The following is a 27,626-nucleotide window of genomic DNA, read 5'->3' on the forward strand; positions in this document are numbered from 1 at the left end:
ATGGCTGACGGGGAGGCGAGCGGAGTGATGGCAGAAGAAGCCAAGATTGACGAGGACATCTTGCAGGTGCTCCAAGACATGGCTAGTCGCCTGCGCCTCCACGCCATCAGGTCCCTCTGTGCCTCAGACTCTGGGTAAGGCGCCCTGGTCGAAGCTACGGTCGTTGAGCGGCCGGCCCTGCGGCGACGACCGGGGAGAGAGTTGAACGGAGCCATCGGGGGCGGGGTGGGCTCCATTATTTAGTGACCGCATTTCAGGCCCTCAGGGCTTGGCAGCCACCCGCAGACTCATGGCCGCCGCTGGCCACGTACTCAGGCAGCCGCCCCTCACTGGCCCGCGGCCGGCCAACAGTGGCGGCCCAGGGCCTCTGGCCTCTCCTGCTAGCGGAGAGAAGCCAGGACATGGGCCGGCTGGCGGAGTGCCTGTGTCCGACCGGCTAGACTGGGAGTGGGAGCGGCCCGGCGTTTTCCGTGTAAGTGGTTGTCCTCGACGCCAGGGTCCCGACCCAGGACGAGGAGTTCCAGGAAATAAAGCCTAAAAGAAAGTAATAGGCGAGTAAGAATCGGAGCAAAAGGGGACTGTTGGTTCTACTGGTATTTCGTCGAGGATGTTTGCGTCAGCATTCGTAAGAGATGTTAGCCATTAGCTTTCCCCGAAGGTATTTGTCTGCCTTTAGTATGGAGGCAATTCCCAGAGTGAGTTTTCAATGTGTTCCCTTCAGTTTTGGGGGGAAAGTTGGAGGAGGATTGAGGATTCACCAGTGAGGCCATCAGGTTCAAAGTTTTTTTTTTTTTGTCACAGAGCTTTTCGACTACTGATTCAATCTCCTTATTGTAGGTTTATTCAGATTTTCTATTTCTAAAAATTTCTTCTAGGTTAACTGATTTGTTGGCGTACAATTGTTCACAGTCCTTTATAGTCCTTTTTAATGTCTGTAGAATTGGTGGTTATATCCGTACTTTCATTCCTGAAATGTAATTAGTAATTTCAAATTGGATTTAGTAAATTCAGTAATTTTCTCTTTTTTCCTTACTTTAGCTAAAGGCTTTTGTTTTTGTTTTTGTTTTGGCTGCGTTGGGTCTTCGTTGCCGCACGCGCGGGCTTTGCGGCAAGCGGGGGGGCTATTCTTCATTGTGGTGCGCAGGGCTCTCGTTGTGTAGCACAGGCTCTAGGCACACGGGCCTCAGTACTTGTGGCTCGCGGGCTCTAGAGCACAGGCTCTAGAGCGCAAGCTCAGTAGTTGTGGTGCATGGGCTTAGTTGCTCCGCGGCATGTGGGATCTTCCCAGACCAGGGCTCGAACCCGTGTCCCCTGCATCGGCGGGCAGACTGTCAACCACTGCGCCACCAGGGAAGCCCAAGATTTATTAATTTTGTTAATCTTTTCAAAGAACCAGCTTTTGTTTTGGTTCATTTTCTACATTGCTTTCCTAGTCTTTTATTTATTTCTGCAATAATATTTATTACGTTTTCCATGCTGGTAGCTTTGGATTTAGTTCTGCTTTTCCTAGTTACTAAGTTGCGAAGTTAGGTTTTCTTCTTTGAGATCTTTGTTTTTTTAATTTTTATTTACTTATTCATTTATTTATTTTGACCGCACTGTGCAGATCGCAGGATCTTAGGTCCCCAACCAAGGATCAAACCTGAGCCCACGGCAGTGAAAGCGCCGAGTCCGAACCACTGGACCACCAGGGAATTCCCAAAGATCGTTCTTTTTTAATGCAAGCGTTTACAGCTATAAACTTATCTCTTGTCACTGCTTTTGCCACATCCCATAAATTTTGGTATCTTATGTTTTCTTCTTCATTTGCCTCAATACTTTAAAACTCTCTTGAAGTTTCTTTGACCCATTGTTCGTTTAAGTGCATTGTGGGGGAAGGTTGTTTTCTTTTTTAATCGAAGTGTAGTCGACTCTTACATTAGTGTCACATGTACAATATAGTGATTTAATGTTTTTACATATTATACCCCATTTAAAGTTATTATAAGTGTGTTGTTTAATTCCCACAAATGTGTGAATTTTACCATTTTCTTTCTATTATTGACTTCTAACTTCACCCTGTCCTGGTCAGATAAAATAGTTTGCGTGTTATCTTTTTTAAGTTTTGTTCTCCAGCCTGTGCTATAACATTAAAAAGGTAATGTCAATGAGTTTTAAGAGCTGCATGGTTTTGGATTTTTTTTTTTTTACATTTTCATTTTGCTCCCTTCACCTTCAAAACTAATAACAGTTTGCGTTTTCTCAAGAGATCTGTAACAGCTTTTAAATCCAAATTATCCACTTGGGATACTTGCAAAGGCAAGAGGTTTAACTCTCCATTTTCTGTATTGTGAAACTTGAAAGGGGAGATTATTGATACACATGAGCTGGGCTTAAAATGTTACTCTTCTGACTTTTGGGGCATGGCAGGGCTCTAGGGAGTTGGTTTTGTCCTCTGCCCTGCCACCTCCTCCCCTTCTTAATTAATGGCAGACTGCCTGGACTCCCATGCAGGCTGCTTTCTAAGAGCAGCAGTTACTTCATTCTATAAGGGCCTCAAGTTACACCACAACGAGGAACTTCTCAGTCGGACCATTCACTTCCTAAAAGAAATTCATTTTAGGAAATAGAATGCGTTTTCCTTGTTGGATTTTTTTTAAATTTTCTTTCCCAGTTTTATTGAGATGTAATTGAGCACACAGCACTATCTAACGTATACAGCATAATGATTTGACTTACATATATTGTAAAATGATAAATACAATAAGTTTATTTATCACCCATCATCTCATAGATACCAAAAAATGGAAAAATGTTTTTTCCCTGCAATGAGAATTCTTAGGATCCAGTTAACAACTTTCAAATATGTCATACAGCAGTGTTAATTATAGTCATTTTGTTATATATTACATTCCAAGTATTTATTTATTTTTAAAATTTATTTACTTATTTGTGGAGTTTTGTGGGTTTGTTTGTTTGTTTGGCTGTGTTGAGTCTTCGTTGCTGCACGCCGGCTTTCTCTAGTTGTGGCGAGCGGGGGCTTTATTGTAGTGTTCAGGCTTCTCATTGTTGTGGCTTCACTTGTTGCAGAGCATGGGCTCTAGAGCACAGGCTCAGTAGTTGTAACTCATGGCCTTAGTTGCTCTGCGGCATGTGGACTCTTCCTGGACCAGGGCTCGAATCCATGTCACCTGCATTGGCAGGCAGATTCTTAACCACTGCGCCACCAGGGAAACCCTGTATTTATTTATTTTATATCTGGAAGTTTGTAACTTTCGACATCTTCATCCAGTTCCTCCTCCCCTCAACCCCCACCTTTGGTAACCACAAATCTGGTGATCTCTTTTTCTATGAGTTTGGGTTTGGGGTTTTTTTTAGATTCCACAGTGTAATAATACAGTATTTCTTTTTCTGTGAGTTATTTCATCTAGCATAATGTTCTCAAGGCCCATCCATGTTGTCATAAATGGCAGAATTTCCTTTTTGTGCCTGAATTATGTTCCATTATATATCTGTACCACATCTCCTTTGTCCGTTCATCTATCAGACACTTCAGTTGTTTCCATAGCTTGGCTATTGTATATAGTGCTGCTGTGAACGTAGGGGTGCAGATATCTCTTCCCCATAGTGTTTTCATTTTCTTCAGATATACTCCCAGTAGTGGAATTGCTGGATCATATGGTGGTTTTTTTTTTTTTTAAGATCCTCCATATTGTTTTCCATAGTGGCTCCTCTAATTTACATTCCCACCAACAGTGCACAAGGGTTCTCTTTTCTCCACATCTTTGCCAGATTTGTTAACTCATCTTTTTGATGACAGCCGTTCTGATAGGTGTGAGGGGATATCTCATTGTGGTTTTGACTTGCAATTTCCCTGATGATCAGTGATGTTGAACACCTTTTCATGTGCCTGTTGTTATGTCTTCTTAGGGAAAATGCCTATTCAGATCCTTTGCCCATTTTTAAGTGGATTTTTTGTTGTTTTGTTATGGAATTGTGTGAGTTCTTTATATATTTTCCATGTAAACACATTATCAGATATGTGATTTGCAAATACTTTCTCCTGTTCAGTAGGTTGCTTTTACATTTTGTTGATGGTTTCCTTTGCCATGAAGAGTTTGGTTCAGTCCCACTTGGTTTTTGTTTGTTTGTTGTTTTTGTTGCTTTTTTTTGCTTTTGCTTTTGCTTTTGCTTTTAGTGTCCGATTCAAAGAATCCTCGCGAAGACTCAGGTCAAGTAGCATAGTGCCTATGTTTTTCTTCTAGGAGTTTTATGGTTTCTGGTCTTAGGTTTAAGTTTTAATCCATTTCAAGTTAATTTCTGTGAGTGGTGTAAGATAGGTGTCCAGTTTCATTTTTTTACATGTGAATATCCAATTTTTCCTGTATCACTTGTTGAAGAGACTGTTTTTTCTGCTTTGAGTATTCTTGGCTCCCTCATCAAAAATTAGTTGACCACATACGTGTGGGTTTATTTCTGCTTTGTGAAATTTCTGATTAATGATATCACAGATGAATTCATACAAGTGAAATGACACTCAAATGCCTACAGAGTCACCAGGCGAACTTCCCCAAGTATGCCAGTGCTCCACTGATAGAAGGGGGCTGGTCTGTGAGGTCTTGCTCCCTACAGGGAGAGGAGTTGTGAGGTTCCTAGGCCTCAAAGCATCCTTAAAAGCTGTGAACTTGGCGGGCAGTGGCCCAGCATCCCTTTCCCTTGGCTGGATTCTTTCAGGGCTGGGAGAAATGACTGCTGCTTCCAGTTTGAGGAGACCATGTGCTGAAAGGCCTCCTCGTGCACTGTGTGTGTCCCTGGTGAGTCACTTGCCTGTGAGAAACGACCTGTGCCATGTCTTTCAGCCACCCCACATTGTGCAGCAGTGCTTCTGAGATCATGTCCGTGCTGTTGTTCTACATCATGAGGTATAAACAGATGGACCCGGAGAACCCGAACAATGACAGATTCATCCTCTCCAAGGTAAGCTGGCGTAGGAACCCATGCTCAGACACTTGGTTCCTGAACTCATTTTAAAAGCCACCATGTGGCAACAAGACCTGAAATGGCCTCTGTTTATCCTTTTGGTGCTTCTCTCTTTGCCTCATGTCTTCATCTGTTCAGGCTGATATAATAAAATACCAGAGACTGGGTAGCTTATAAACAATAGAAATTTATTTCTCACAGTTCTGGAGGTTAGAAGTCTAAGATCAAGGCACCAGCATGGTCATGTTCTGGTGAGGGCCCTGTTCCTGGTGGCAGACTTCTCACTGTATCCTCGTGTGATGTAAGGAGAAATGGTCTCTCTTTTATAAGGGCATTAACCCCCCTCTTCAGGATCCTGCCCTCATGACCTAATCACTAACCAAAGACCGCCACCTCCTAATACTATCACCTTGGGCATTAGGTTGTCAACATAACGGATTTTGGGGAGGGGGCACACACATTCAGACCATGGCACCTCATAAAGATCTAAAGGTGTTCTAGTGAGGACTGCGTGCTGGGAAGGAAGACTTGCGGCAGCTGGCAGTCCTTCTTTTCCTTTGATGGTGCCTCACTTTACCCCACTAAAGCCCCCCTTGTCAGGGTCATGCTGCTCCGATCCTCTGCCACCTGGATAGAGGAGGGCCACGTGAGTGAATCCAACTTGTTGAGCTCGAGGAGCGTTGAGCTTGATTTGGAGGGACATCCCACCCGTCAGTCAGCTTTCTCTTCCATTTCTCTGTGTATCTGACCTGATACCAATAAGGAGTTTCTCATTAGGCTAGCTATAGTACGAGATACCTCATGACATTGGGGGACAGGAAAGAAAAGAAATATTAAAAGCAAGGTCAATCTAGAAGAACAAGCAGCTCTTTTGATGCTGTGTGAAAGTTTGCTGTGTTCTGAGCAAAGCATTTAAAGCTCAACTGGTAGAATGACATGTGCAAATAGAAACCCCAGATCTGGGCAGCGGGAAGTAAAGACAAAGGCAGAGTATAGGCAGAGTACCTGGAGCCGTAGTTGTGATCCTTGTCTTGGTGTCTAAAACATAATCTCAAATGAGGTTTGGCAAAGGATAAATAAAACGTGTGTGTAGAGGAAGAGAGATGAAGCAAACGGAGTCCATTAGTAATAGTCAACGAATTTAGGTAAAGAGTATATGGAACTTCATTGTACTATTCGTACAACTTTTCTGTAAGTTTGAATTTCCTTCATCATAAAAACTGAATAACTGTAGGTATACAAACAAAGTATGGGTGTTTAGAGCTTTACTTTAAAAAAAGAGAAAGATGTGGGAATTCCCTGGTGGTCCAGTGGTTAGGACTCCACGCTTTCACTGTTGGGAGCCTGGGTTCAATCCCTGGTCAGGGAACCAAGATTCCACAAGCCGCACGACACAGCCAAAAAAAAAAAAAAAAAAAGATGCCTAGACTATCCCGTAACTGCTGCTATCGTATAATCAGAGTCATTGGCCTTAGAGGGATAGAGAGACTTTCTGGCGTGTAGCCTCAGGCTGGGCACTACTCATTTGCCAGATTTGTGTGTTCATCAGACTTACGCAGCAGATAAAGTTTGAAGACAAGAGGAAACACTCAGGGGACTTCCTTGGTGGCACAGTGGTTAAGAATCCGCCTGCCAATGCACAGGACACGGGTTCAAGCCCTGGTCCGGGAAGATCCCACATGCCGCAGAGCAACTGAGCCCATGCGCCACAACTACCGAGCCTGCACTCTAGAGCCCGCGAGCCACAACTACTGAAGCCCATGCGCCTAGAGCCTGTGCGCCGCAACGAGAAGCCGCTGCAATGAGAAACCCGTGCAACACAACTAGAGAAAGCCCGCACGCAACAAGGAAGACCCAACGCAGCCAAAAATAAATAAAATAAATAAATTTAGTTTTTTTAAAAAAACACTCAGGAGCATAGTCCATCTTGGCTCTGGTTGGGAATGGAGTAAATGGATTTGCTAGAGGCCGAGAAGCCAGGGTCTCCGTAATCTGTGCTCCCGGGGCAGGAGTATCTATGTAGACAGCTGCATGAGGAGGCCGCTTGCTAAGGCCTGGCCATGGCACTGACTGAGGTGCTCATGATCTCTCCGTCCACCACCCAGGCCTTAGTTTTTATTTTATCAGCTCATTTGTTTTCTTTAGCCAAGGAGGCCTGGGAAGTAACCAAAAAGCCTTCTTGTAAATTTGTTCTTGAAGCACACTTTGTGTCAGAACAAAGATGAGAAGTACCACCTGGAAGAGAAAGCTTTCTTTCCTGGGTGCCCTCAGCAGCTTGTGTGCATCTTTATTCTTGGCCCCTCAGTTGTGAGTGTCCCCCCCACAGCGAAAGGATTCTTGGGAAAGGAAAGGGAGCCCATGTGGGCATGCTTCCACCATGCCAGACATCATGCTGATGCCCCATTAATCTTCTCAATTAATCCTACAGCCTCTTGCTTCCTGAACGGGGCTTTCCTCACCATCATACCCAGAGAGCAAAGCCTTATGGAAGTGGGCTTACTTGTCCCCTGCGTTAAAGCTGGGGGGAAGTGGAGTTGGTCTGAGTGTAGAGCGCAGGCTCACTCCAAGGGCACATAAGGCACCTGGGAGCCAGAGCTTGTTACAGGAGTAAAATAGGAGCTGTAGGGAGAAAGACTAAGCTAGCGATGTTGTCAAGAGAGACTTCAGTGGGACAGTTCTCAGGGCTAGAGATGCAAAACAGGAATCTGTGAGGGCACAAAGCACGTAGAGAAAGTTCAGGAAGCTCAGGAGCCCCAGGAAGAGCAGAACAGTAGGGTGGAGCAAGACAGGAGAGGGACCTGAGACTAACAGGTACCGTACACTCATCCGTGGTAGTGACAACACAAACCAGCCTCTGAATGGAGCTGACATCTGAATGGAGGGAGGGGGCAGACAAGAGGCAAACCCAGAAATAGCATGTCAGATGGAGCTGAGTATCCTAGATCCAAGGGAAGTGGAGGGCAGGTACTAGGTGAAAGAGATGGTCCAGGAAAGCCTTGGTGTTGGCATTTGAGCAGAGACTTGGACGGTGTGAGGGAGTAAGCTGTGCCCTTATTTAGGCACAAGCACTGAGCACTTGGGGGAGAGAGAGCCACACGTGCTAAAGCCCTGAGGCAGGCATGTGCGTGGTGTGCTCAAAGGACAGCCAGGAGGCCAGGCACCCGGAGCAGTGGGAGGTGATGGGGGTCTGGAGTGAACAGGCCACTGCAAGAACTTGAGCTCTACTTGACGTTAGATGACAAGACCTTGGACAGTTCTCCGCAGCGATTGAGGGGACGGACTTCGGTTTTATCGTGCTCCGCCTGGTGGCTGTGTTGAGAATGACTGTGGAGGGAAGCAGGGAGGCCACTGCTCTGACAGAGGCAAGAGATGTTTGTGGCTAGGCCAAGATGGTGGCAGCGGAAGTGTTGAATAAGTTTGATATCTCTTCAGAAGCTTGGGAGTGAGTGAGGCCTCAGCGCAGCAGACCTTTGGCATTGGCACCACCTTGTGGCCCTCAGAGGGCCACATTCTCTCCGTGGGACAGTGATAGCCTGTGCATACAAGCAGGTCAGTGGGGATAAATGGAGCAGTGGTAGAAAGTGATTTATTTCTAGCATAACCTCCTACATCACCACTTCTCAAATCTCAGTTGACTTGAGTTTTACAAACCAGGGAAATTGAAATCTTCTTCAGTGTTTCTAGCTTCTGTTTAAGAGTCTATATTCTCCAAAAACATTGAACATCTGGTCTGTATACAACTAGATAAAAGGTCTTGTGGAAATGGCAAGACTTGTGCTTATGTTTTTTTCTGCTTTGCTCTTGGGCTCTGTTTAGGCTGCTGTGTGCAGAAGCTTCCCACTTCTATGTTGTCAGAGCTCCAGTTGCCCTCACCAGCTGGATTACCTGTGACTCTGTTGGCTTTGTGACGTTGATCTGACACTTTGGGGTGCGTGAGGGTGTGTAGATTCATTTGGTCCCTTCTCTTACAGAGACTGTCATTTGTTAATGTGGCAACTGGATGGCTGGGGCAAGGACTGGGGATCGCATGTGGAATGGCATATACTGGCAAGTACTTTGACAAGGCCAGGTAAGGCGCTTACCCAGAAACCACTTAACCGTTCCCCCCACCCCCTCCCCCAGCACTTTGGCTTTATTTATCGCGTATTAGTTTGGGAAGACAGTGATTGTGTTAAAAGTTCAGGTTACCAAGTACTCAAGGAGTAAAAAGAAATCATATTTCATGAAGCTGTTCTAGCATCTCCTGTTGGGTCCTAAGTGCTGCCTGCAGTATAGAAATCAGTTCATTAGGGACTTCCCTGGTGGTCCAGTGGGTAAGACTCTGCACTCCCAATGCAGGGGGCCCAGGTTCGATCCCTGTTCAGAGAACTAGATCCCACATGCATGCACAAGTAAGAAGCCCGCATGCTGCAACTATGAGCCCACATGCCACAACTGTAGGATCCCGCATGTTGCAACTAAGATCCAGCACAGCCAAAATAAATAAATAAATATTTTTAAAAAGAAAGAAAACAGTTTATTTATTGTTTGTTTGTTTATTTAGCTAGCTGTGCCGCGTCTTAGTTGCGGCATGCGAGATCTTTAGTTGCGGTATGCAAGGTCTTAGCTGCAGCATTGTGGGATCTAGTTCCCTGACCAGGGATCGAACCCGAGCCCCCTGCATTGGAAGCATGGAGTCTTAACCATTGGACCACCAGGGAAGTCCTAGGATTCAAGTTTTTACTAAGAGACATCTTCCTGTTTCCCATATCTCAGTGAGGTTCACTATAGAGTGAACAGATGGTGTATTTGCCTTTCCATTGGGGACCCCTACATGTTAATCAAAGGTCTCTTTTTCTGGAATGGTCCACCTTCCTGAAGACAGATCCATGCCTTTCTTGCAGGGGTGTGTGCCCAGGTGCTGCTGATGTAGGAGCAGCAAGATGGGGGATCCTGGGGGGCTCAGGGTTGGCCATGATGGTGTGCATGTTCTACTCCCATGGTTTACCCAGGGTGCCTGAGTCTGCAGCCCCTCCGTCCCAGGTTCCAGCCCAGGTGGCCCCTCTGGAGGCACTTTGTTGTGCTTCCTCCACAGTTGACCTTTTCATCTCTCACTGTTGCCTCTGTTAGTCCCTATCCTGTAGTTAATCACTTTTTTTATACTTCATTTATAGCATTTTTGTGGGGTCTGGGTTGTGTTTTAGTGGTTTAAACATTTCATGTTTCTGCTGTGGAGGAGTTTAATATTTATAACAGAACAAATGCTCCTGAGGTCGGATGTTTTGATTGTTATTATTGTATATAAATTTGTAAGATCAGAAATAGAAGATGGCAGTGCTTAACATGGAGCTTATCAAGAAACCATATATGTAAATGTTTGGGCATTTAAGGGAGCTGCCTTCTCCCCATCCACTCTTATTCGTTGGGCTCAGAGAAGTGGCAGAAGAACGTAGAAATTACTTTTACAGCTAGCATGAGAAGACTAGCCAAAGGTGCAGCCCATGTCGTGAGGCCCAAGCTTTTAAAGCTGCGTTTCCTCAGCTGTGGAATTTGGGCAGCGTTGACAAGGAAAATTGTCTTAGGTCTGAAGCAGCTGCTTCAGTCTCCTCCTTTGTTTCTCTCCATGAAATACATTTGCTCGAGCTGCCCAGAGGAGCCCCAGGCAGGGTCCTAACATCTCTTGGCTTGCCCCAGCTACCGGGTTTTCTGCCTCATTGGACATGGCGAGTCATCGGAAGGCTCCGTCTGGGAGGCCATGGCCTTTGCTTCCCACTACAGTCTGGACAATCTCGTGGCCATCTTTGACGTGAATCGCGTGTGCCACAGCGGCACCCTGCCCCTCAAGCACTGCACAGACCTGTTTCAGAAGCGCTGTGAAGCCTTTGGGTAACTGTCCTGTTTTGTGGCACCTTCTTTCCGCCCCATCCCCCCTTCGCCTTCTAACCTGGCCCACTTCTCTGTTGACAGGTGGAGTACTTTCATGGTGGATGGCCGCAATGTGGAGGCACTGTGCGACGTGTTCCAGCAGGCGGCTCAAGTGAAGAGCAAGCCCACTGCTGTAGTTGCCAAGACCTTCAGGGGCCACGGCATGTCACGTAAGGAAGTGTTGCTTTTCTGCTTGTGGTTGTCAAAAACCTGCCTAGCGTATGAGGTGGAGAGAGGCTTAGTCTAGCTGGGCAGACAGCTGACTTCATGCACGGTGATTACGCCTGTGACGTGCGCCCAGCGCTTTTGCTCTTTTTCATGCTTGTAGATAGTAGATCTGGTTAAGGCAAGGGGGAGGAAGCCCAGACCCCCAGCAAGCGAGCGCAAGGGAGTGGCTGAGAGGATAGTCCATCAGAGGACCAGCAGGGAGCCATCACCACGGGAGTGCAGAGCCAGAGGGGGGCTGAGCGTGGCAGATACGTAAACGTGAGTGTACGTGCCTGCAAGCGCCCTAGTCTGTTCCCACGCTACCTAGGAGGACACACAGGCCACTAGTAAAGCAGCGCCTCTGGGAAAGGTAACTGTGGAACTGAGGGTCGGGGAAGGGAGGGGGTTTTGAAAGTCTTAACTTCTTGCAGCTTTCAAAGGGGACATCTGAAGTTGTTCATCTCAAGTATAAATAGTTGCAGTAGGTGTGATCCCTGGTGTGTTTTTAGTGTTGACATTTTAGAATAAAACTCTTCTATGACTCCTTCTCAAAATACAGTCTTATTCTGGTACCCCCGTTCAGTAAATGTCGACTGGACCAGTTTGCTCCTGGCAAAAACCTGGGTATTGTCCTTGCCTCCACCTCTCCCTTATGTGCCCCCTACACACACACCCAGTCTATCATCGATTCTGATTGATTCTTCTCCTGACGTACGTCTCAAGTCTGTTTGCTCCTCTCCATCTCTCTTGCCCAGGCCCAGTCATCTCTCCCTAACTGCAGTCTCCCCAAGCCAGCCCCCACATGACTGCCATGGTGATCTTGCTACAACATGGATCTGATCAGTCACCATCCCCCTTCCAAACCCGTCAGTGGTTTCCCATCTTGCTTTGGACAGAACTCAAACTCCTTATACCCATAGGATCCTCCATGGTCTGCTCTGCCTGTCCAGCCTCATCTCCCTCTCTCCCCTCCATTCACCAGCACATGGGCCAGTGGCCCCCTCAAGAGCCTCTCGGCCTTTGTCAAGGCCGTCTCCTGCGACTGTAGTACTATGTCAGGCCCCCTGTGCCAGGTTTTTACTCTGTGGCTGACATCTTCTCCATCCGGATGTCTTTCAGATGACCAAATAGGAGCTCATTAGATACTTAGGGAATTAATGTGTTTTATCCATTGGGTTGCAGCTGTTGAGGATGCAGAAAATTGGCATGAAAGGCCAATGCCAAAAGAAAGAGTGGATGCAATTATCAAACTAATTGAGAGCCAGATACAGACCAAGAAGAAGCTTAACCCAAAACCCCCTGTTGAAGACTCGCCTCAAATCAACATCACAGATATAGAAATGACCTCTCCACCTGCTTACGCTGTTGGTGACATGGTAGGCAAACTGCTTTTTTCTCTGCTTTTCCTAAATACAGAGGACTCTGTTTACTCTGATCTCCAGGAATGAACAAATTGTTAGGTGATGTGATATTTAACTAAAGATTATAAGCAATAAATATGGATTACCTTCTCCTTTACTGTTTCTGATATTTATTCTTTGATTTCAAACTTAACTCAGGTCTGAATTTTCTTACCAGTCAGTCGCTGCTTATTTGTGTTCAGTGCTGTGCAACTTTTGCTTGCTTCTGTGTCTACTCAAAGGATGGGGGCCTGGCTGGATTTATCTGTTGGGCTTATTCCCTGGATTACACAAGGAAACACGCCAATTCATCAAAGACCAGTTCTTCGAAAAGGAAACAAATTAGGCGCGAAACCCTGAACATAAAGCCTTTCTGCTTTTTGTTACCACTTTTGTATTCAAAGTATGCAGGGTCTTCACAACCTAAGGAAATAAGGTGGCAAGCCTGGGAGGAAGGAAATATTTATTTATTTGGGGACATTTTGAGTGTTACCTACGTTTTCTTAGCCTGGTAATATGGGTTTAAAATAAATGAATTGACTATTTGGGAAATTAGAAAACAAATTTAAAAGCAGAAGAATGCTCTTAATAAGGGAAAAGTACATATAACAGAGGCTACTTTGGTAATATGTGTTAACACTTTAGCTGTTCATACCCTTCAAAACTAGCAGTGCAACTCACAAGAAGTTATCCTACAGAAACACCTGTGCAAGTGTGCAGAATAGAATGAATGTCAATTGCACCATTGATTACGATGAAGTGTTTATGTCTGGAAGGTAGGTGGGATTATGGAAGCTTTTCATTTTTTGAAAGAAGTGTATATATTTTACTAACAGGAAAAATTAAGGAAACAGGCCAGTTTGTAAAAAGTTAATGAATTAAAGAACAAGAAGTCACATTAATACACAAATCAAAGAGTTGGCTCTTTGAATTACTAATACAGTAGACAAACCATTATCTAGCTTAGTTAAAGAGATGAAAATCATAAATGAATAAAATTAGTCACTAGAGGAGATAACCACAGATGCAGAAAACAGAGAATTTTGAGAAAACTATGCTAATTGGTATGAAAACCTGTAAAAAAAAATGGACCTCTTTTAGGAATACATAAAATACCAAAATTGACTAAAAAGACACAAAACACTTAAGTAGATCAACAGCCATAGAAAAATTTGAGAAAACTGTCCAAGAGTTATACCTCCAAAGTTCCAGGCTCACTAAGTTGCAAGAGTGACTTAATTTTAACCTTCAAGGAATGGGTTAATTCCTAGGCTATTTCAAACCTGCTTGACTATGGAAAAAGCCATTTATGAAGCCGAAATGTTATAATGCTGGCCCAAAGGAAAAAACTACAGGCCAACCTCACTTATGAATACTGATGTAAAAATTCTAAATAAAATGTTCACTGGTCTCAACTCAGTACCTTAAAGAAGTATATGAATGAGTGAAGTTCAAATTAGTAATGCATATCGTTCACCAGTATCAGGAGGGGGGAATTATGATCATTAACAATAAAAGACTCGGTCCTGACAATGAAAAGGCAAGCCTATTTGCAGGTGGTAGAGTCGTATGTCTGGAAAGCCCAAGAGAATCGACAGAAAATGGTTAGAAATAAGAGGAGTCCAGAAAGAGAGCTTGTAGCAAAACTAATATCCAAAGATTGATTCTTATATTAATAAAATGGAGAGATTATCCCTTTTACAATGGCAATAAAAACTAAAATAACTAAAAATAAACTTAAGTATATAAGGTCTATGTTAAGATACTTATAAAACTATAGCCCTAAAAGAAGCTCACATGCCTTGTATGCATGAGATGCTTACCAAGTATTTGTGAGTAGACCATTGCCAAAAGGATGCTACACAAACCTGTCATTTCCCTTACCTCGGGGGAGAGGAACTGGGAGAGTGGGAGGAAGATTGCCTTTTCACTCGATATTCTTTCATAACTTGACTTTCGTACTCATCTACATGAATTGCCTGTTTTAAAAAATATTTTTAAGAGTGTTTAGATGAATGAACAAAGACAAATTAATGAGGAGGAAAACCTTGTTTTTTTAAATAACAGCTTTATTGAGATAATAAAGATATATAAAGCTATGGATTTCTATATAATCTACCCATTTGAAATGTACAATTCAATGGTTTTTAGCATTGAATGACAAGAGTTGTGCAACCATCACCACACTCAATCTTACAACATTTCCGTCATCCCAAAGACAAACCCTATACCCATTAGCAGTTACTCTCCATTCCCACCCAGCCCCTAGTAACTGCTAATCTACTTTCTGTGTCTGTGGATTTGCCTATTCCAGACATTTCATGTAAATGGGATCATATAATATGCAAAGTTTTGAGTCTGGCTTATTTCACTTAGCACTGTGTTCTCGAGGTTCATCCATGTGGTGGCAGTGCTCCATTTTATGGGTGTATCTTATGTTTTATTTATCCATTCATCTGTTGCTGGACATTTGGGTTGTTTCTACCTTTTGGCTATTGTGAATAATGCTGCAATGAACATTTGTGTACAACGTTTCGTATAGATGTGTTTTTCTCTTGGGTATATACCTATAGGAGTAGAATTGCTGGGTCGTAGTAATTCTGTTTAACTCTTTGAGGAAATGCCAAACCTTGTTTTTTTTTTAATATAAAAACTCAATATTGTAAGGATGTCAGTTCTCCCCTAAATTAATCCATAGGTTGAGTCCAATCTCAAACAATTTCCTAATGGAATTGTTTATTATTTGTATTATGTTTCTGAAGTTCTACATTTTAATATTTACAGTGAGTATCATCAGTTTTATAGTTAAACACTCACAGAGGCATTTGCATTTTGGGAAATTTAAATTTTTAAATCAACTATAGGAATGAGACAGAAGAATAAATTTATTTGGGGGAAATTGATACCCAGTGAGCCAAGTATGGATTTAAAATTGGCTAGCAGTCCTTTTTTATGACCCAAAAGGAGATTATTGGTGAATCACAAATTTGCTTTCTTCATTAAGGTAGATGACAATTTATAATTCTACCAATTCACCTTCCTTCTAAACCCATTCTAAGAAACTCTACTGTTTAACTTCCAGGTAGCTACTTGGAAAGCATGTGGTTTGGCTCTGGCTAAGCTGGGCCGTGCAAATGACAGAGTCGTTGTGCTGGACGGTGACAGCAAGAACTCCACCTGCTCTGATGTATTCAAGAAGGAGCACCCTGAGCGCTTCATTGAGTGTTCTGCTGCTGAGCAAAACATGGTATGTATGCTGGGGACCCACCTTGAGGCTTCTCATTGACAGACATAGGAGGCCTGCGCTGTGTTACGGTTTTTCTTTCCACTTATAAAAGCAAAGGAACTGGAGGGAAAAAGTGTCGGGGGAAACAAGTACAGAGCAGCCAGGCAGAGTCTGAGGGGTGACTTCCAGGACTGCAGGGAGGGGCTCCAGCCATCTGCCCTCAGGTCTCCAGGCCTAAAGCATGCCCAGCTCCCTGGTAGCTCTAGGTGACCCCACTCTTCCTGCCCTGCCCATCCCACAACCAGGCAATCCTACAACATCCCAGAGGCCAATAGATTGAAAGCTACAAGGGACTGTGGTTTTTCTCTCCACCTTGTTGCATGGGGCCTAATATATCCTAGATATTCAAGTGTTGCCCTAATTGCAGCCTCAAGAATGTCAGCAGTGCTGTGGCCTTAGGTAGAGCTGTTCTGTTTATCTGTGCTTCAGTCTCTTCCCAGGATGACATTAATGCAGGAGTCTCTTATGCATGCACATATCCGCACACACTCCCCTCAAGAGAGACAAAGGAGTTTGTGCAAGTAAACGCCTTGACTTGTAAAACTCTGTGCCAGTGCAGAGGCCAGTGCACATGTACCTTCACATCGTAGAGGCCAAAAACAGCACTGGCCAGAAATCTATGGGCCAGTAGGCCTTACGTGACCACCAGAGATACTGTATTTGGAACAAGTAGTATTTACAAATATTTTAAATTAGTTGTCGTTTTTTTTTTTTTTTTTTGCCTGTACCATGTGGCATGTGGGGTCTTAGTTCCCCGACCAGGGATCGAACCCGCGCCCCCTGCGTTGGAAACACGGAGTCTTAACCACTGGACCACCAGGGAAGTCCCAGCTGCCAGCTTTTAAAAGTCAGGAAATTTTATATGGAATCCAGATTTCTGGATTCTCTTGAAGATTGGGAAGATCTGGCAGCATTGGGACGACATTCCTTCCTTCCTGCCACCAGTTAGCTGGGGCCAAGCAGGGGCCCCATTTAGATGGGGATCCACAGCCAGCTCACCATGTCCCTGCCTCCTGCTGGCCCGCTCATTTGTTCACGGTGCTTCCCTGGCCCTGTCAGTGTTGGAATTTAAGACCCCTGTTCAGTAAAGTAGGTCATTGCAATTGTAAGAATATGTACATTTTTCTGTGCGTCTCATTAAGCTAAGCTGTTTCCATTTTGAATGGAAAAAAATACAATTCATAATTTTCTGAATTGAGCCGCCTATCAAAAAGCTTGCTTCCTAACTCATTGATTCTTTCAGTCAGCAACTAAAAAAAACGAATAAAGAAGCAGCCAGCAAGTGGGTACTATCCAGTGCTACCAGGTGCAACTGGTGACTACAGTGATAGCGTGACTAGGGCCAGTCAGGAGCAAGGTCTCAGAGGCCGTGACATTTAAGCTGAGACTTAAGTGACAAGGAGTCAGTCATGCGTAGATCTTGGGAGGACAGTATTCCCAGCAGAGGGCCCAGCTAGCTCTGTGGCATGCCCAAATCTGAGCTGTTTAGGGAGCAGAAGGAAGGGCCGGTGTGGAGAATAGTTTGTTGGGGGAAGTGGGGGAGGTGACAGGAGATGGCGACTTGGACCAGGACAGTAGCTGTGGGGTTGGAGAGAAGCAGACTCATCCAGAATCTGCTTTGACAGGAGAGTCGGCAGGATGCCATGGGGCAGGTGTCAGGGCAGGAACCAAGGCTGGCACTAGGGCATAGGCCAGAGCACCTGGGAGCAGAGGAGTGTCGCTTCCTGACATGGACAAGACTGGGGGAGGAATGGAGCTCTCTTTGCGCCCTGGGGTAGGGGGTCAGGGTACCTGTTAGACTGGGGATGGGGGTGCCAGGTAGGTTAGAGGATAGGTCATTTATCTCCAAATGTGTTTGCTTTCCAAACTGCTGAATGTGTTTTTCTAAACTAGATCTTTTTCTGCCTAGCTTTAAGTTAACATCTAAATTTTTCATCACAGATTTAAGTAGATGCAAAGGATATAATTTCCCGTATATTGAAATTTGTGACACTTTAATACTCAAATCATCCAATTACATGAAGGCTCTCTTTGTCAGAAATTAAATCCGTTTTTCTACTTGAATTCTTATTTCCGTTCTGCTTCCCCAAATATATTTATGCATGAAAGCCTTTTATTGACAGTTCTTTTCTGCAATAAAAATATGTATATACATTGATAGTTTTTAAAAATTTTCCTATGTCCATAGGCCTTGGAGCATTGCAATTTTTTTTCTTCTGGATTGAGCTACAGTTATAATTATTAGCTTGTGTAACATTGGTTAAGTACACTTAAAGCTAGAATGAGACAAGTTTCAGAACAAAATCTATTCGTATTTTAATGATGTAAGTGCCAAGAAACCTTGTTTACATAAATAAGGTGATGGGAAGGGAAAGAGTTTGGTTGTGGCAACATCATTCAATTCATCTGAATTCCTTCCCTGTTATAAGCCAAAACCACACAGTGATCTTTCATGTAAAGTTGTTGGTGGAAAATTATTTGTAAAGGGTTGACAGTTGCATTAGGTTCTCTTTCAGTTTTGTTAAAAGAATTGGAAAACCCCTGACTTAAAAACGAATTTGTTATCCAATCTTTTGAGTTCTGTAGTTTCTCAAGGCTGCTATGATTATTTCGAATTGTCCTTTCTGTTTTGATCCGGAGCTCTTACACTCCAGGATGTTGCCCGACTGAAGGACCCGGTGTGGGTGAGAGGGCGCCTTTTGCCAGTCAGTGACTGGAAGGCGATTATTGGGGGGACGGCAGGAAGCAGGCCCTGGGCCCTTTTGCTGGCCGACAGACGTGGGGGTCAAGGATCTTGACGTTGAGACCAGCCACAGCCATGTGCCCCTTGGACGGTCTTTGTTTACCCCCAAGATGTTCATCTTCTAGTTTGAAACCTGTCAGGGTACGTGAGCCTGGCGTTCCAGGGGAGGTGAAGAATAGAGAGAGAGAGGGGTGGTTAGCATCAAGCACATCAGAGTGACACAATGGGACCATATGCTGGTTCCCCGTGGAGGGTGCAGTTGGGGAGGAGTGTGGCCCGAGCCCCAGGACTCAGTGTAGGTGCACCGCCCAGCAGAACCAGCCTGGGCAGGAGCAGCAGCGTTCAGTGAGACGGGTGGTCTGTAGTGCTGGAGGCTCCTGAGAGGTCAGATATGATGCAGACAGGGTCAGGTGACCTCTGCATCTGGCAGCTTCTGGGTCCCTCACAGGAAATGGCAGCCTAGATGAAGGGAAACGGGCAGGAAGTGGGAAATGAGGAAGTGTGCGAAGTTTCTTGTGAAGGAGAACATAGACGAAGGGCAGCACCTGGAGCGGGAGGACAAGGTGAAAGTGAGGGGGGAAGATGGAAGATACTAGCACACACTTCAGTGATCAGAGAGGGAGAAACTGAGGGAACATGGGGGCGGGCATAATTGCACAGTCAGAGATGCCTTTGAGAAAGCAAGAGAAGGATGAGGATCAGTTGGGTGGGCAAGTGGGCCTCAGGTAGGTACCGGTCTGCTAATGACACGCTGGGGACGTGGGGATGGGATGGGAGAGCCTCCGTTGTTCACCTCTCTTCCCCGGAAGTGCCCAGGGGAAGCATGCAAAGGGGCAGGGAGAGAGGGGACAGAAGGTAGGGGAAGAGAATAGGAAGTTGACCCACGGGGACTGCAGGGCGGCCTTGAGTGTCCCGAGCCTCCACATCTTGGATTTGAAGGAGCAGGGTTAGCACTGCAGTTCCTCTCTTTTCTGGCAGCATTCAGGGGACACCGTGGATGTGCCAGGTTTGGGGGTTTCCCAGGTAGGTGCCTGGGGGAGGGGTGGCAAGGTGAGAGGGTGCAGAGTCAAGATTTCCCTGAGATCCCCACACTCTGTGCTGGGGAGCGGAAGGGACGGTGGGGTCCGGGAGTGTTCTGATTCACCTTCTTTGTGTGGCAGGTGAGCGTGGCACTTGGATGCGCCACCCGTGGTCGGACGGTTACTTTTGTTTGCACCTTCGCTGCCTTTTTGACCCGAGCATTTGATCAGATCCGGCTGGGAGCCATCTCTCAAACCAGCATCAACCTTATTGGGTCCCACTGCGGTGTATCCATAGGTATGAGTCCTCAGTGCCGTCATCTTAATCGCCTTCCTCCTTTACAGAGAAAGATTAGCCTGTAAGAGGTTGAACTGCCAGCGTACTTAAGGTTCCATAATGTTTAATTATCATACCTCCTTTTTGAAAAAAGCCATGTCATGTTTTAGAAGTTCCAGACATTCTGGGTAACTTTTGAGCCGATCTCTTGTTATTACTGAAAAGTGCCCATTTTTTCTGTCACAGAGAAATAATTATCTGTCCTGAGTGCCTCTTCTTTGTCAAGCCACATACTAGGTAGGGATTGGGTCACCCTGGCATCACCGAATTGTTTACTGCTCTCTGGTTGCCTTAGTCTAAGTGGGGACGAGAAGCCTGCTTGGGCAGAAGGGGAGACCTCAAGGGGCCCAACACGTGGGCACTAACCGTGGATGGACTACATGGAGACTGTGGGAAACGCGGGAGCCAGGAGGAGGACCGAGGTGTGTGTTAGCAGTGGATAGAAAATCGGGCAAATCTGTGAGAACCTGAAGAAAGATTTCAACATTGCTGACAGAAGGAGGAGTCTCAGGCTGCAAGAACAGCAAAACCCCAGCCCCCAGGGGTTTCTTGCCTGGGAAACATCCAGGAGTCGTGTTCGTGGATGACAGAAATGGGGAGTCTAGAAAGATGGGGCATCTGACATTCCTGTGGCGGGGCAGGTCAAGGTAGATGTGACAGCTTACACTTGCTGCCAGAATACTGGAGGGGAGGGCTGGAAGTGCATGTTTGGGTGTCGTCTTGGGGACTTCCTGGGAGAGCACGACTGGCTAAGAAGTCTCTGGATGGGCCAGATGCAGGGGAAGAGAGCAAGGAGACAGGAGGGCCTGGACAGAGGTCTGGGGTCTCTGCCTGGGGCTGGGTGAGGAGTAAGTTGTAAACTCAGCTAAGCGGAGAAGTGGCTCCAGGTGCAGCCCAGAGGAGCTGGGGTTCTGAGGAGAGACAGCGGTCCCAGGCCAGGCAGTGTACATGGTGACATTTCCCTTCCTAGCTGGAAGAGCTAGGCCACCCTGGTGTACATTGGGCTTTCTCTTTCCACAGAGTTTCTTTCCCCCACACACGAAGGCCCCCTGAGTTCCAGCAGCACCCCAAGGGCACCCCAAAGGTTATGTTCTGTAATGCTCAGCTACTTTGAAGGCCATGAGAAATGAATGAGACCATTTGAGTCTGAAAACTGTAGTCTTGATGGAGAAGGTAGAAGAGCAGAGAAGAAATGACAAGAGTCTGAGGGGGCCCTCCTAGGGAGAAGAGAACAGGGCCAAAGACCTGGTGCTCAGGGAGGAGTGTTGGGTCACTTAGGGCAGCAGCACTATGACTGTGTGCCAGGTGTTGGCGAGGCTTGGGGCCAAGAGGAGGCCTGTGCCATGTTGCTCGTGATGTCAGTTAGGAGCCTCACGTGGAGTGTGGCAGTGACGTGTGCTGCGATGGTGGCCGCCATGGCAGCACTCTTGCTTGACTGACAGCAGGCTCATCTTTTTGTTGGGCGATGGCTTTGCTTTCTCAGGTAAAGACGGCCCCTCCCAGATGGTCCTGGAGGATCTGGCCATGTTCCGAGCGATTCCGAACTGCACTATTTTCTATCCAAGCGATGCCATCTCAACGGAGCATGCTGTGTTCCTGGCGGCCAATACCAAGGTATTTTTAAGGGGACACTGGTGCAGGCAGAAAATGTTTCTGGGCTCTGATGCTAGTTTGGTACTGATGGTTTGATTTTTTCCCCCCATTTTTTTCTCAGCATAAAGAAAATAGATATTCGTTATAGGAAATTTGGTTGTAGGATTCCTTTTAAAAGTAGAACCATTACCCCAAAAAAAGGTGATGAACCACGAAGAACATGAATACATGCGCATTGTAAAAAACAGTGCAGAAGAATTTCGAACCCCTGATGACCTGTATCGGGTGGGACTTGGGTCAAGAAGAGGGGGTGCTCTGGGACTCTGAGACAGGGAGCCCTTGGCAGGGCCACGGAAGTGGGCTCCAGCGACAAGCCATCATATGCTGCCTTAGACACAGCCCGTGCAGCTGCCACCTCGTGATATCAGAAAACTGGACAATTGCCAGTGGGAGGCCACTGCAGACAAACCCTGGGGTCCCCAGCCCTGTCCCGCCCTCAGAAACAGCTTAGAAGGGTACAAGTCTGGCTTCTGCCCGGCCTGCCCCTTCTGAAGTCTCACCCAAGGGCATCAGATGGACACAACCTAACTCCTGTCCAGAACCCAGCTGCAGCAGAGGTTAGGGGACAGAATCTTTATCTTTCTAACCACTCTAGCTAGCGGCCACCAGACTCACCTCACCCTCCAGCCCTGCACGCACCCATGCCCCTGCACAGGCAACCCTAGGCACACTTGGGGTGGGTTGTGCGGGTTCCGTTCCAAGCATTTCCAACGTGTTAGAGACGAGTTTCTTTGACTTTTTTCCTTTAAACCTAAGTGGCCTCACACATAGTCCTGGATTTTTCTACTTGCTATATCCTAGACATTGTTTTATGTCCTTGCATGTACAGTGCAATCTCGTGTGCTGCAGGATCTTATTTGTGGGAAGTTCAAAAGAGACAAAGCTGTGGTGATGGAAATCGGAATAGAGGTTGCTTCTTGGGTGGGGAGAGTGACAGGAGAGAGGCATAAGGGAACTTTCTGGGCAGGTGCAAATGCTATCCAGACTCAGGAGATGGTTACATGGTGTATAACTTATCGGAATTCGGTGCGTGCTCCACTTAAGTAAATTTTACCTCGTAAAAATATACCGAATGGAACTAGTTCATAACATGTAAATGAACAAAAGGAATCAGTGTTCCTAAATTAATGTATTGGTTTATCATGTATGATTTAAATATGTATGTAAATTAACAAACACTCTAGACATTGGAGTATTCATTTACATTCCTGTTTATATGTTCAAGGTGATAAAAAAACATATTTACATCTTTTTGTTGGAGAAATAGTCATTTTATATTCCGGTGTCTAAGGTACTTCTAAGGATGGAGCATTACAAGCTGTTGTGACAAAAGTTGTTTCCCATGTGTTATAGGCTTTCTATTCAAGGTGAGTCAGTGCTCCTGCCCCACGTTTATGTTCTGTGGAGACACAACAGATCGATTTATATTTGAGAAAGCTTTCCTACATGGGTGAGCCAGGGCAGTGTGGAGAGCTCGTCACAGGGCCCCCAGCAGGGTCCTTCGTGGTAACCTGACCCCGTGACAGCTGGCCCTCACTCCAAAAGGCACATTTTTTTTTTAGTACAAAGAATTGTTAGGTCCTCCCCCGCTTCTTTTTGAGGTTTATTAGTTGGAAATTTAGTTTGATTTTCTAAACTGTGGCTCTGGTGTTCATTTACACCCTAGGAGATGTGCTACATTCGGATCAGTTGGCCAGAAACTGCAGTTATTTACACCCCACAAGAAAACTTTGAGATTGGACAGGCCAAGGTAAGGCCTCAAGTTCTCCAGTGTCTTCCAGTATCAGTTCATGTGGAGAGCACTGTTCTTAAAGCCAGCGCTAGAGACATCCACAGTTGACGCTTCATTCTTTCTTTGCACTAGTTTAAAAAAAATTCATGACCTTTGCCTGCTTTTCTTCAGGAAGGAACATTCTGCCAGTATCAGCCTGAACTGAACTTTTCTCCTTTCTGAAAGGAGCCTCTTTGTTGCGCCCTTAAAGATAAGCTGGTAACAACTTGAAGGCTTTTGATTTGCTTTGCTGTACCTTATCACAGCCTCAAGCTAAACAAAATGATACAACCCATTTCAAATGAATAGTATATCTGTTAGGTCCTGGTTTTGCAGGTCCAAGGCCAGGAATACAACAAACAAATATGAACCATCTTGCCTCTGGCCATTGTGTGACCCTGAGGTTGGTTTTGCACATGGATTGTGGCCTCACCCCCAGGCCTGCTGATAAAAGGCTGGCATTGCAAGGTGCCTCCTATCTCCTGTATCCTTGAGAAAGCCCTAGAAGCACAGATTGTTAGCAACCAGCCATGTTTTGTAGATGAGGGCCAGAGAAGGTGTTCAGGAAGCCCAGGATTCAAGCCCCCACGGCACCCTGGCGTCTGTGCGCCTGCCTGTCGGAGCTGTGCATGCAGAAAACCAGCAACGTCTGTGGAGAAAATAAGTGACTGCCCACCACCTAGAGAGCAGTGCTTACAGACATTTGGGCGCGTTTTCTTCCTGGCTTTTTCTATATACACGTATATATATGTGTATATCTTAGTTGAGATCATACTGCATAGGAAAGTTTTATGTCCTGTCTTTATCTTACAAGCCTTTTAGAACGTCATTAATACTCCCCTTAAGCATGTGAAAGACTGATAGCCACTCCTGAAGAGCAATAGGTGACTCCCAACTTGATTGCTAAGGGCTAGGCCGCTCCACAATTCACAGTGGCCAGTGCTCAGAACGAGTGGATGAGCGCTGGATGCCTTTAGCGCCACAGTAGAGCAGCTGTACCCAGAGCACTTAACAGTCCCCCATAGTTCCGTTCTGCCGAATGGAAAAGCTGTACTGTTCACTTCAGTGTGAACTACACGTTCACACTATTGTTCCCTGGACTCCCACGTCTAACTCAAAGCTATATGTTTGCCTCCGGGGGTGGTGGGGAGTGTGTCTTGGTGATAGTCATATGGTTTTCAAAGCTTTCTCATATCTCTCTTCTGCCCCCCCCATGTTTGTCCTGTCCTGACAAAATGAAGTAAACTTCCTGATGTGAGTTAAAACGTGTGTGATAATATGCATGCCATGGATAATTCAAGGGCTGGGTTTGCAAAGGGGGACGTAGGTGTGTGTATGTATATGTGTATATGTATGTATCTATACATTGTATATGTGTGTGTGTGTGTGTGTGTGAAAACGCTAGAACATTCTCGAAGAATGGGGATGGGTGATTTGAAGCCCTGAATATCCGTAATCAGCAGTGGTTCTTAAGCTACAGGAAAAGCTATACAGAGGAATGCAATGCAGACTTCCAGATGCCTTTGGTTGGGTGACTTTGGAGGAAACAAAACGATGAAAAAAAGAGCAGAGAACCCTGTCTGCTTACAGAATAGCGAGTGGTTGGGAGCATGGGCTTTGAAGGCAGATGGGCCTGGCTGCTGGTCTTAGCCCTTCCCTGGGCGAGTTCCTCCTGCTCTGAGATTTGCTTTCCACAGCCACAGAAGGGGCCCACTAATGCACGGGCTTCACAGGGCACTTGGGCAGCACCTCAAAAATGCCCCCAAATGGTCCCCATTAGCATGTTCATGATCAGAGTCCATTCTGTGTCAGTGCCCCAGCAAGATATGCAAGCAGTCCAGAGGTGGTGCCTTTTCAGATCCCTTGGTGGGTGTGAGTCCATGCTGTGGAGCAGATGGGCTGTACAACTCGCTTCTGGCCTTCAGCCTTTCACATCCCCGTTGGAAATCCACCTGCTTTGCTAAAGGGTCATTTTGCATATGTATTGTAAAAGAACTTAGTAATTTGGCATCTTGAATCCTGAGGAAAAGTAGGTGAATTTGTTAAACAAACATGAAGTGGGGCTTATTAAAAAGAACATGTCCTTGTTGGTCAGTGTGCTGACTCGGCCTCTTTTATAGTGAGCTATTAAGGAGTGAAATTGGTAGAGGCTCCGGAGAGCAGTGTAGCGTGTCCTCCGCTTCGAGACGCACTCTGTGTGGAGTAAGCACAGCATTTTTGTTTTGTGGCTGCAACACCAGGTCGTCCGCAATGGTGTCAACGACAGGATCACAGTTGTTGGAGCTGGAGTGACTTTGCATGAAGCCTTAGCAGCCGCCGATGATCTTTCTAAGCAAGGTCAGTTGGTTGTTGCTGAATGCTGAAGTTCAAGCTGGGAGTGGTAGGACTTGGGCTGCCTCTGTGCCCCAATCTGTCTTTTATTCTAAGTCTGCTTCATACACCAATCTGGTTATCTCTGTTCTCCAGATATTTCTATCCGCGTCATCGACCTGTTTACTGTTAAACCCCTGGATGCAGCCACCATCATCTCCAACGCAAAAGCCACAGGTGGCCAGATTATCACAGTGGAGGATCACTCTTTAGAAGGTGTGTGCAGGCCTTGGGGACCACTTTGAAAGCCTGCTTTGGTGCAGCGTGTTTTTGTTTTCCTTGACCAGAGGTGTGCCATGATCGTGGGCAGCACCTCCAGCCAACCACTCACCCAGCAACCTGTATTACTTGCTCTTTGCGACGCCCGCCTACACTGGCTGGCTGAGGGTGGAGCCGTGCCCATCCTCGTTTGTGTGTGCTCAGCACAGTGTGCACTGCCTGGTCCCCGGGTAGCTGGCTCAGTGGCAGTGCAGAGGAGTGTCTAACTTGGCATTGTGAGGGGAGGCGTCATAAGAAGCTTCACAGTTGCTCTTGAGTATTGAATGATTAATAGTTTGCCCCCCACAAAAAAATGGCAATAGTGCCTTGCAAGCAGAGAACACAGCAAACGTGGGAAAAGTGTGGCCAGGGAGAGGGGGCTGGGCAGTGTTTGGCTAGGGAAGGTCAGGTGAGGCAGAGGAGGGAGTGGGGAGCTTCATGTGTTCGCGTGTCAGGGGCCCCAAGAGCACCCCCGTGATCTGCAGGAAAGCACTCCAGTGCCCTCCCGGCTGAGGTTGATGACAGGGAAAGGGCACACGCCAGCACCCCCAAGGACAGAAGACGCGGGTCGGGGGTGGAGAACCCCACACCTTCAGCTTCCTCTCTCCCTCCCCTGAGGGGCCAGCCGAGCACTCTCCCTTCTCCGGCAGTGACAGATGCCTCCCTGGAGACCCAGGGAGCCCACTTGAGACTCAGCACCCCGGGTTTCATTGAGGGCTGGTCGCTGCCCGGCACATGCCAAACTTCCCGATTCCCAGGGGAAAGCACATGCGCCCCCTAAACCACCCTGTGGTGCCAAGAGTCCAGGCACAGGGACCACCCTTATCAGTAGGGAAAGTGTCTTGTCGATGCAGGGCACTCGCACCAGCCCACTGCCCGGGCACCACCCCGGGGCCAGCCTTGCAAGCCGGCCCTTCCGAAGCCGGCATCCAGTTCGTAGGTTCCTGACAGCTTTGAGAATCTGAGTTCCACAGACGCCTGCATCCATGGAACCCCAGTGGACAGAGCCCCTGCCATAAGGGAGGCTGGGAGCAACTTGGAGACTCGCACTTTTGAACGAGATGCTTCTGGGCAGTCAGGGGATGGTTGTTTATGAATCAACGGGAACCACAAATCCAAAGGCCTCGTCTATGTGAGGGGGTTTAAGGCTGACCAGCTGTTTTCAGAGCAGGCCTAATGTCCCTTGCTTCTCCAGGTGGCATCGGGGAGGCTGTTTGTGCAGCGGTATCCATGGAGCCTGACATCCAGGTCTACCACTTGGCAGTGCCAGTAGTGCCTCAGAGCGGAAGGCCGAGTGAGCTGCTCAGTATGTTTGGAATCAGTGCCAGAAACATCACAGTGGCTGTGAAGTGTATTTTAATGAATTAAAATAGCTGTTGGCTTCGGTCAGGTAAAGACTGGCCTCTTTACCTTTCATTTATGCTTATTGACAAACCATTACTTAAATCTATACTGTTGCACTTTCTTCTTTTTAAAAGCAAAGCCAGTTAACTACTTTCCTGTTAAGCCATAACTACGTATACAAGAGTAACTTTCACCTTTGACTCATAAATATGGGTTATAAGATAAGGTTTTAAGTGACAGAATAGCTAACAAAACAACCACCTAATAAATTTTCTGATGAGACTACAGATAACTGGGCTGAGGACCAACATAAGGTAACAGTTTCTTAAATGTGTGTCATAAGTAAAGAAAATGCGAATTGAGTTGTAGCCCGCC

The 27,626-nt window shown here is 46.2% G+C and overlaps 1 protein-coding gene across 1 annotated transcript; it reads left to right on the forward strand.

Annotated features, from left to right (window-relative positions):
* On the forward strand, positions 1-27,275 carry TKTL1 (transketolase like 1; the record flags this gene model as incomplete). The annotated part of the gene is made up of 13 exons (XM_079727449.1): positions 1-134; positions 4,839-4,956; positions 8,931-9,028; positions 10,633-10,824; positions 10,906-11,033; positions 12,253-12,446; positions 15,553-15,717; positions 19,660-19,816; positions 21,339-21,469; positions 23,175-23,258; positions 25,520-25,616; positions 25,746-25,865; positions 27,103-27,275. The coding sequence occupies 13 exons, from the start codon at positions 1-3 to the stop codon at positions 27,273-27,275; spliced, it is 1,791 nt and encodes a 596-aa protein (XP_079583575.1).
* Between the last annotated feature and the right edge of the window lie 351 nt (positions 27,276-27,626).

The sequence above is a fragment of the Hyperoodon ampullatus genome (genome assembly GCF_949752795.1).
Source record: "Hyperoodon ampullatus genome assembly, chromosome: X".
NCBI lineage: Eukaryota > Metazoa > Chordata > Mammalia > Artiodactyla > Ziphiidae > Hyperoodon > Hyperoodon ampullatus.